General features: G+C 41.4%; 2 protein-coding genes across 2 annotated transcripts in view; one reads left to right on the top strand and one right to left on the bottom strand.

Moving 5' to 3' along the window:
- Window positions 1-11,162, bottom strand: part of RHOJ (ras homolog family member J) — a 123,179-nt gene that overhangs the window by 40,970 nt on the left and 71,047 nt on the right. The gene's annotated exons all lie outside the window — the stretch shown is intronic.
- On the top strand, window positions 2,774-10,185 carry GPHB5 (glycoprotein hormone subunit beta 5). The gene is made up of 2 exons (XM_075614861.1): window positions 2,774-4,678; window positions 8,703-10,185. The coding sequence occupies exons 1-2, from the start codon at window positions 4,415-4,417 to the stop codon at window positions 8,889-8,891; spliced, it is 453 nt and encodes a 150-aa protein (XP_075470976.1). The 5' UTR covers window positions 2,774-4,414; the 3' UTR covers window positions 8,892-10,185.

Genomic DNA, 11,162 nt, shown 5'->3' with positions numbered 1-11,162 from the left:
TATTCCTTCCTTAATAATATCCCAACGAATCAATCACTATGTGACTGTATCTAACTGGATTCAGTAATTATTGTGCATTATGTACTCTATATTTGGAATCATCTTTCATTTGGCATAGCACTGTACTGTGCTGTATCACGACTGTCGATATTACACACAAAGGAAAACGCATTGAGGACAATTACAAAGATTGTAGGCATTTTATTTACTGAAGAGTGCAAAAGCATTGCGTAAGTAGCTAGAATTTCAGCACAAAAAAAAATAATCAGTAGCGTCTCTTGGACCCAGAGGTTCAAATGTTCAGCGGTACATAGACATATATACACGGAGCCCTGACATACTGCTTTTTATCACGTCTGACGAGGGGTAGATCATCCCAACAAAACGTTGTGTGCTTCATTTTCTGCACCAAGTTACGGCAAATAAAGTGGCGCATCAGTGGTGACCCTTGAGGCCTGGAGTTGGCCTCCTCTGCTGTTCCAAGTAGTATAGGTTTTCCATAACAGAAACGATTTTTCTTCTGGTGTATTGCACCAACCCATAAGTAGGCAGTAGGGGTGTACTTTTATGGGATTGTTTTAATTTGTACTTGTGAGTCAGGTTTGGAAAGATAAGAAGATCCATCTTGATCCCTTTGGATTGTTCATAGCAGCGTTAAGTAAATCCTCTGCCATCACTGTTTCCCTTGGAATTATGTCACGAGCAAAATCAACCCTACAGGTAACATGCTTTGTTTCAGTGGGTGATGTGAAGAAATAATGCCCTTGAAAATAATTTACAGGTTTAAAAAAAAAACAAAAAAAAAAAAAAGGCTTGTTTCACATGTACAGTCTTTGATGTTCGCTCTAGTTCATGTAAGGATCTGCCTTTATTGGGCTTTGATTGACAGGACCCTTTCTATATATTTGAGCAGTTAAGGAGGTGCTAAGGAGACCGACCAAGGACGAAGGAAGCTCCCCCTGCATTACAGGTCTGCTTATATTCACACTCCTCTTTATTACACTGTGTGTGTGTTCCTTCACTAATCTGGCTTGTTACATTATACACTTTTAAACTTTTGAAAACCGTTTGCAATATATTTAGTAAGGTTTCCCCTGGGCAAAACCAGTATAAAAAAAGCACTATATTTGTCACAGAAAATGAATCTTCTTGTAAGCGATTGGATGTTTTCCTTATTAAATCGGGTGCAAATCTTTGCACTGGTTTGGCTGCCGGGACACCTGAGTAAATAAATCAACCCTTTATATCAAATATTACCAATATTATTGCTCAGTAAGTGTCACTGCATGTTTAGCATATACTGTATGTTTTAGTGATGTGTGTATATCACAGGTGGTCCCTTAATACAGGCTGCAAAGACTCTGAAGGACAGTGCTTTGGATTGGACTATCAATATACTGTATTGGTTCTATTTATTTTTATTCTTTTTAATTTGTAATTTTTCAATATATAAGTTGCTTTATTATATGTATTTTTATAGCACATGTTGACTCATACACATATGGTCGACTATTTAAATTTATTACAATTCATGAGTAACTAGGGGACCGATAGGCGTCACTATCACTTGTTTTTTTATGTATATATCTATATATATTGCATCTTATATATGGGTTTTGTTGTTGGCACACGGCTCATTATGCAGGAGTACGCAGCATCGTCCTTCAACATGTACGTTATTAGTCTGTACTCTATTGCAGCGATGCTCAACTCCAGACCATAAGGGCCAGCCGCAGCTCGGGGGTTTTCAGGATATCCCTGCATCAGCACAGGTGGCTCAATCAGAGGATTGAAGATTGAGTCACCTGTGCTGAAGATGGGACTGATTGAGTCATCTGTGCTGAAGCAGGGATATCCTGAAAACCTGATCTGTTGGGGTCGGAGGGGGTCTTGATGGCTGGAGTAGAGCACCAGTGCTCTATTTTATATCGCCATTTTATTAATGGGGGTTCTTACGTTTAGAATTCTTCACAATTCTGTATTACACCAGTAAATAGTTGAAAGATTCTGTATTGAAGGGAGACTACGTGACATTCAAATGTCCCCTGGGGAAAAGAGAAAATCTGAAGACAAAATATGGTTCAATATAATTCTATATCCATCAAAATACTTTATATGAGGAAGAGAATATTTTCCTATATTTTTTCCTAAATGGTCTGAATAGTGACCTTTTTTTGTGCTATACGAGCAATACAATCAATACCCTACATCTGTGTTTTTTTTAAGTAAATCTGTTCTGTAGTGTTCGATAATATTTACTTCCTTTTTTATAATTTTAACATTCAATTCTTCATGCCATTTTTTTAATGAGTTTTATTGAGCATCCTTTGATTTCTATAGCAGGTTTTAGCCAACTCTCCAGCAGTGCAAGATCTTTGCAACACTTTCCTGTTTGTGATAATTTGTTGCCAATATTCCCAGAAGTTTGAGCTGCAAACTGTAACAATAGATAATGTTACCTTAGTAATATAAAAATACATTGTAGCTGCTGAGTTTCACTGACTGAAGGATTGATTTGAAACTGAAAGGCAGCCATTTAGTGAACCCTGGGAAGCAGGATTTTGCTGACCGATCACGGGAGAACCAATCGATCGGCAGCTTAGGTAATTAGTTTTCAATAAAGTTAATCAAAGGCTGCATATATTAAAACAAAAAAAGTTTAGTTTTTTTTTTTAACTGCTTGGATTGCCTCTTTAAATAACAATAACAGTGTGGTAGTATTTTAAATCAACATATGGAAACCATTTCAGTCGCCTTACAGGATAATCGGTATTAAAAAAAGTGTTTACTCGCCTAATATACCCCATACAAAGTAATAAAAATAAGGACCAGAAAATCGAAGTCCTGTGTCTATCAAAATACAGAAATCTGACATTCCTGCTGGAAACAGAGGTCGAGTTGTAAGGAATAGAGTTTTCATGTGTATCTCTCTTCCAAATAATAAAGGGTTAACATTTATAACACAATATCCTGGACATATTAAGAAATATAGGTTACACCAGGGGGGGCTGAACTCTGTCCTCAAGCCCCCAACAGGTTAGGTTTGTAGGATTTCCCCGCTTCAGCACAGGTGGCTCAATCAGCCACCTGTGCTGGAGCTGGGATAGACTGTAAACCTGACCTGTTGGGAGGGCTTGAGGGCTGGAATTGAGCCCCCCTGGGTTAGCACACTGGCTGTAATGTACTGAACCGTAAACTGTTTGAAATGTAGTTTTTTGTTCAATATGAATTTATGAGATAATTATGAGTGCACATTTTGAAGTTATGTAATATTTTGAACATACATTTGATATATTTTTAAAATGTTAACATTTCCCTCCCTTAGGAATATTTTTTGGTTTGGTTAAGAACACAAAATCAAGAAGCGTTTGACTTTTGAAGAGTAACAGTAACGTTGATAATACAGCAACATTCCCCAATTCAATTGTTACTTAGTGACCTGGCATGACTAAGAGATGACATAAGTTACCCTGGTTCTGCTTACTGGACACTGAATTATTTCACTGCGTATTTAGAGGAGATCCAGCTTTTTTTGGATGGATTCCAGCTCCAATAGACTATAGGTCAATTCTGGTGGATGTATGTAAAAAGGGGTCCCCTGTAAGCCCTTCTTGTATTGTATTGTATGTCTTTATTTATATAGCGCCAAAAGTCTACACAGCGCTTCACAAAGAATACAGTACAGGGAATTATAATAATACAATAAGTGCAGCAAAATCAGACAATAGGAAAGGAAATCCCTGCCCCGAAGAGCTTACAATCTAAGGTTTGAGGGGAATTTACAGAGACAGCAGGTGGGGGAATAAGTGCTGTAGATGGCAGTGCATGGTCACAATGGGTGTGGTAGGAGTGACTGTGTGTGGGACCATCTTTCCAATGGTAGACCTGATGAAGGGCTGATTTGTTTCCAAACTGTTGTCCCTGTACTTCTGCATGGACACATTATGTTAAAGCTGCCACATTTCTGCAAGGATCAGCCCCGGGACAGGTTTACACGGGCCAGGAATATATCAGAGTAAAGGCATCTCTATAAATGAAATCTTGGATACTTTAATCTTGCAAAGTTTGGGCAATATTAACAAAAGCATTTCTGCCGCCTCCACTTATTCCAGATCTTTTTGTGTTTTTCTACAAACCTTTGCAAAGCTGGACTGTACTGGGGAAATTTGGGCTTTTAGTAGTTTTATGAAGCTAGCCTGGAAGAGTATGTATTCTTCATTAAGTGCCATCCCTGTTGGGATGCTGAATGTTGAACCTTCTCACTGGGTATCTTGAAAATCCTCATGTATTGTTTTCTGCCCTCCTTTGGAAATAGCTACATGCATCAACCTGATGCACAGCAACTAGAAATCCGTTGGGTGCATTCAGCTCTTGGCTTGGAAGAGACTTTGGTTTCATGCTATTTTGATTTGAAATGTTTTTGAGTAACTGCATTGAACTTTGCCAGGAAGGAGGTCCATCGTCTCCGAGGAGGATGAAGCTGTGCCGTGTGGTGATTGCTTTCTTGCAGCTGCTGCTCCTCGCCTCCGTCCCCCACACCACTGCAACCTCCAACATAAGCCTGCGTACGTTCATCGGCTGCGCTGTCAGAGAGTTCACCTTCTTGGCCAAGAAGCCGGGTTGTAAGGGCCTGCGCATCACCACCGATGCCTGCTGGGGGCGTTGTGAAACTTGGGAGGTGAGTACCCCAATGGGGGGCCTATGTAGTAATTGCCGCACAGAAATCTAATTTTAACTAGCGATTGTGCAAGCTTACGTACAAAACTGAAACGTATTCATCCGGGTCAAAAATGCGTTTTAATTTCTTTCGGCGCACAAATGGCGTGCTGATGTTAATAGTATCTACTAAAAAAAGAATGTTTCTGCGCATGTAAAGTAGAAATTTGCATCTGCTAAGTTGAACCTGGTGTAAACCCTAAAAGATCTGGTGATATGGTTAGCGCAGAATTAAGTTACCATGTATAAACAAAAAACGTATTTGGCACAGTAGGTGAATAAAATGTATTATTTGACCAGTGTGGCTTATATAATAATATTACACTAATGATTTATAGGTACGAACACTAGTTATAAATAAATTAAAAAATCCACAATTCTGTTTATTTTAATTATATCTGGTCTTCAACATGATGTAATGCGTCAAAATTCATTTCAAACAATTAATAATGTGCCTTCTTTATAAAGCCTTTTATACATAACACACATTTTTTTTGAAGGTTTCTACTACTTTTTAGCACTAAAATAATGATTCCACAGAATGATGACCGTCATATACACTGGGTGTGCGCAGAAGGAGAGGTATTACATTGTGATACACCCAATTACCAGCTACTGCATTTTACCTAGATATGTTAGAACAGGGGGGCTGAACTCCAGTCCTCAACCCCCCGCCCCTCCACCCCAATAGGTCAGGTTTTCAGGATATCCCAGTTTCAGCACAGTTGGCTCAATCAGTTCCTGACTGAGCCTCTGATTGAATCACCTGTGCTGAAGCTGGGATATCCTTAAAACCTGATCTGTTGGGGGAGGCATCAGGACTTGAGTCGAGCACCTGTGATATAAACAAATTAGGTGATGATCATTATATGTTACTGATATCTGTATTTGGTCCCTGTATCCCCATCTGGCACGTTTTACTCCTAACTATTGATCTATTGCATGTATCCTGTATGCTATTGATCTACAATTTATTTTATTGTTGGTGCAATCCTGTACTCTATCTACTATTAAAACGCATTTTATACCATCTGTATGCTAAAAGATGTACAAAAGAAATATCTCAATATGGAGGAAGCAGACACCGCAGGTCTCGCTATGTATGTGTTCTCCAAAAGTCCATCGGTGGTGAGTGCTTCTCCTTTCAGAGTATTCCCAACCCTTGATAGTGTATTCTGTACAGGGTTTGACGAGCACACACCGGTGGTGCCGATTATTTTATTTACACAGTAAAAAATCAACTCTGCGAGGGGACTCGCATAGGAGAACAGAGGCAGCAGACAAGGAGAAATGTTAGGCTAAGTCCATGCTACCGCAGACTGCGCGGAGGCATCCTCGTGCGACGCGGTCACAATGCCTTAAGGCATTGATAGACCGCGCGAGTGCGACAGCAGGAGGGGGCGCGTGTTGCGCGAGGAATCAGTTGAAACTCATTTCTCGGCGCGACGGGCAGGTCATGTGATCGGTTTGCTCCATGACGTCACTGATACACCCCTAGACATGCTCCCCCCCCCCACGGCGCGTCTAGCATGTCCGAAAAACGCACCCACTTCACGCGTGTGACATCACCTCCGTGCGGGTAAAAGCTGTATGGACCTAGCCTTAGTGTGGTCTCCTGCGCTGTGTGACAGTGCCATACTTGTGAGTGGGAACCGTTCCCTTTTGATTTTTAACTGTGTAAATAAAATAATCTGCACATTGTAGCGTGTGTGCTCGTCTAACCCTGTACAGAATGCCCTATGTATGTACTTTGTTTGTTCTCCTTTGCCACATGATACTTCTACTAACCCGAGGGTGAAGGACTTCCAATTGGCACCCCGGGGCTGGTGTGCTATAAAACATAATACAATATATAATGCTGCACACCACAAGCTAAATGACAGATACAGATACTTGCTGTTACCGGTGCGCCTGGTCCAAGGGGAGTCCCTGGCAATGAAAAAACTCGAAAGTAAGCAAAAACTGAAGGTACAGGGCACTGCGGATTTTCAAAGAATTTATTATCTAATAGATAATTAATTCTTTGAAAATCCGCAGTGCCCTGTACCTTCAATTTGTGTTATAAAACATTACATTACACTAACCTGACTTTTGGACACTGTAGGATTTGGATTTTCTTTTTTCTAAGGAAACGTTTCTATTTATATCAGTGGTATTCTCTACCATTATATGGTCTTTATCCCATTGGATCTATTTCATAGATCCAGTTCATGAACTGCCTATTCTGAAAGCCAGCTTTGTTTGCCCTTAATATGTGTCTCTGATTTCTATCTATAGTACATATCTGACCCTTCTCCACAAACTGAGACATACTGTATTATCTGTCATTTTTCCAACCAGCCTCAATTTGAGCACCTCCCGACAATTCTCTTGTACACTATATATACATACATACACAGTATGTATAGATCATTCAATACACAAAATAGGACCTACATATTATATACAAAGTGTATGTGTGTACTGTATGTGTGTAGGAACTAAGGTCACTGACTGATCTTTCTTTGGAATGAGGTGTGTCCTGGAATGTTTGAAATAAGATCACTCATAATAAAGAAAAACATACAAATCATACCAAAATTGTATTCAAAACAGCAGGCTCCCGACAGGACATAAACATAACGTTAGATCTTGTTTAAACCTTTGCAAGCAGACGGCCTCTTTTACACTGTTCATGAAATCTTGTATACCTCTCCGGCAGTGACAGTGCAGGGGGTACAGTATACACTGATATCACACTGATAGTGATAATGTCCGGGGTAGACAAATAAAGTTAATCAGAAGGCTACATGTGAGATCCTTGGTTTAACCCTAGGGTTGCTAGAATAGCTCTGCCTCAAACAACATGCGAATGCGTATCCTAGTACTAATATGCTCAATAAAAATGCAATACACAGTTAAATTATAGCTGTTAAAGGAGCAATCCAAGCTGGTGATTTTCTTTTATTTTTAACATAGGATTGAAGCAGGGGGACACCGGATCAGAACCTTAATTTCAGCTCAGGGGGACACCCTGCTTCCGGAGATACTTATTTCAGTCGGGGGTGCCGGGTGCCGGTAGCTTGCAGGGATCATGTAATGGCGGCGTTTCAAAGCTCCCGCGCCCTGCAGGCCAATGGGAAGCTGCGACATCATCCGGTGCGGCTTCCTATTGGCCCAGATGTCGTGGAAGCTTTAAACTTTGCTGAGATACCGGCGCCCCCTACGGAGTTCTGCATCTCTGGGAGCAGGGGGTCCCCGGAGCTGAAATTAACGGGGTTCAGCTTCGGACACTCCCTGCTTCAAACTTATGTTAAAAAAAAATAATAAATAAAAAATGGCACGAATTGCTCCTTTTAATACAGTGTGTGTAAGGTAGAAGACGACTGACACATTGTCAGTGAAAGAGTCTGACACATAAGGAGTAAGGAGTGCAGACGTTATTGCAGAAGCGCGGTAGTGAGAAGGGGCTTCTATTACCTGGAAAGCAAGCAATGGAAAAGCTATTGGGAAGGAATTTCTTGAACATCCTTGAGGTTTGATGGCCAAATGCACAAGAGACCTATGAGTTTTCCAAACCTCTGTGCAACATAAATGATTGTATCTGTTCTTGCATCACATCCTAAGACAAACCTCTGGGATCAATATGGGGGAAGGAGTGGCTCAGCGAGTAAGACACTGACTCTGTAAACATGCTCTGAGCAGGGGAACCTGTCAGCTCCTTTTGACCTTGGACCAGTCCCTTTATCTCCCTGTGTCTCAAGTGCCAAAAACATAGGTAGTAAGCTCCCCTGGGCAGTGTCTGTGTCTGTAACAATCCTATATACTGTGCACTATACTGTAATTGTGATTGCTGTAATTGTGATTGCTGTAATTGTGATTGCTGTAATTGTGATTGCTGTAATTGTGATTGCTGTAATTGTGATTGCTGTAATTTGCGCTTCTTGCATTTTTAGTCCTTGGTAATTCCGTTTTCTTTGGCACTGACACTTCTAATCTTCTCCCAGAAGCACGTCCTGGACCCTCCTTACATAGAAGCTCATCACAGAGTCTGCACCTACAACGAAACTAAACTGGTTACCGTAAAACTGGCCAACTGCAGCCCGGATGTCGACCCTTTCTTTACCTACCCAGTGGCCGTTAGATGCGACTGTGGAGTTTGTTCCACGGCAACTACAGAGTGTGAGACTCTCTGAGAAATCGCCGCCATCAACACGGGTTGTGTGTTTTATTTTCAAGAGAGACTTGTGTTTAATCCACTCCGAGGAGCCAACAACACATTGACCTTGAGCGGTTAAATTGCAGAGAATTCTCTGTACTTCACATGAATGCAATTCCTAATAACCACGTACACACACACACACACGTACACACGTACACACGTACACACGTACACACGTACACACGTACACACGTACACACGTACACACGTACACACGTACACACGTACACACGTACACACGTACACACGTACACACGTACACACGTACACACGTACACACGTACACACGTACACACGTACACACGTACACACGTACACACGTACACACGTACACACGTACACACGTACACACGTACACACGTACACACGTACACACGTACACACGGACACACGGACACACGGACACACAGACACACAGACACACGTACACACGTACACACGTACACACACGTACACACACACGTTTGACTGAGAAGAGATCCAGGACATTTTTTCTGTCATGTAAAACTATTGGTGAAAACAATGTCTTTTTTTTCCTTTTTTCTCTCTTAAAAAAAGAATTCTTAATCTAAGACGTGGTTGATGCTTGAGCCCTGAGATTTGCAATGTTGCAGCCGGCGTGTTTCCTGTATTTATCGCTGTGGTGACTGTTGCAACATTTGTGGTCTGCATTTAATATCTTTATTTTGGTAAAATAATTACAAATGCAGGCAACATCTTGGCCACACTTTCACCATTTCAACATACCTTTGTTAATGGGACCATACCATTAATAGTGTAGCATGAAAAATGCAGCTTAAAGCTGGGGTGGGCAACTTCAGTCCTGCAGGGCCACCAACAGGTCAGGTTTTCAGTATATCCCTGCTTCAGCACAGGTGGCTCAATCAGAGGCTCAGTCAAACACTGAGCCTCTGAGTTACCTGTGCTGAAGAAGGGACTAATTGAGCCACCTATGCTGAAGCAGGGATATCCTGAAAACCTGACCCATGGCTCGGAGCATCAGTCAACGACAGCCACAAAAATATCAGCAATTAAAGCATATTCAGTGCAGTTTCTTCGTTTACCTCTCCTAGCGGTTTAACCATTTCAGGGCTGTAGGGGAATGTAGCATATCACTTTATTACAGGTTGCAGCACTGCACAGAATGGGAATAGTAGTAATAATAATAATGATGATGATTGAAATGAATAAGTACTAAATTATTAGTTATTTTATTGTGCACAATTGTATGTAAAAGTTCCAAGTATGGCAATTATAAACAAATAAACTTTTTTTTCTCTCTGCAGTGGTTTGCTTTTTTACGTGAATGTAAAAAACTATTAGATTCCTCACTTTACTGCAATATTGCCATTTACTGCCTGATTTGTCGAATAATTTGTATGGAAAACCTGCAACAACAACCTTCTTTACAGAGAAAAAGCTTTCAATATGGTTCTTCTTAAAAATACATGTAGTTTGATTTGTAACCAGGACTAGATATTTCTCTTCACAACAAAGCATCCAGTATAAAAGCGATAAGCTTAATGCGATTTCCAGGGGCAGTGGGCCCTGATGCAAGAAACAGCCGCCCGCCTCCCAAAATACTCTTACCTTCCATCCATACTGCTTTTCATGCAAAATAACACTAAATCCAACATATTTTCATACCGAAAGTCCCAGATTGTTCTAGTTCCTGTCAGTCATTGTACATTGTTTAAACCAGGGGCGGCCAACTCCAGTCCTCAAGGGCCACCAACAGGACGGATTTTCAGGATAACCCTGCTTCAGCACAGGTGGCTTTGACTGAGCCACCTGTGCTGAAGCAGGGATATCCTGCAAACCTGACCTGTTGGTGGCCCTTGAGGACTGGAGTTGGTCACCCCTGGTTTTTAAAGAGGCAATCCAAGCAGTTTCTCTTTTTTTTTTTAATTCAGGATTGAAGCAGGGGGTCTCCGGAGCCGAACCCCATTAATTTCAGCTCCGATGACCCCCTGCTTCCGGTGATACTTGCATCCATAGTGGGTGCCAGTAGCTTCTCCAGGGTTCACTATACAGTATGTCTTCATTTCAGAGCTCCCGGGCCAATAGGAAGCTGTGACATCATCAGGTTCGGCTTCCTATTGGCTCACGAGGAAGCTGAAAACTTGCAGGAGATACCGGCACCCCCTTCCGGGGTTATGTATCTTCGGAAGAAGAGCTGAAATTAACGGGTCTCGCCCCCGGAGACCCCCTGCTTCAGCCCTGTATTAAAGAAAATGAAGACCCC

This window comes from Ascaphus truei, chromosome 9 (assembly GCF_040206685.1).
Source record: "Ascaphus truei isolate aAscTru1 chromosome 9, aAscTru1.hap1, whole genome shotgun sequence".
Classification (NCBI taxonomy): Eukaryota; Metazoa; Chordata; class Amphibia; order Anura; family Ascaphidae; genus Ascaphus; species Ascaphus truei.
This window is presented reverse-complemented; position numbering and strand designations above follow the sequence as displayed.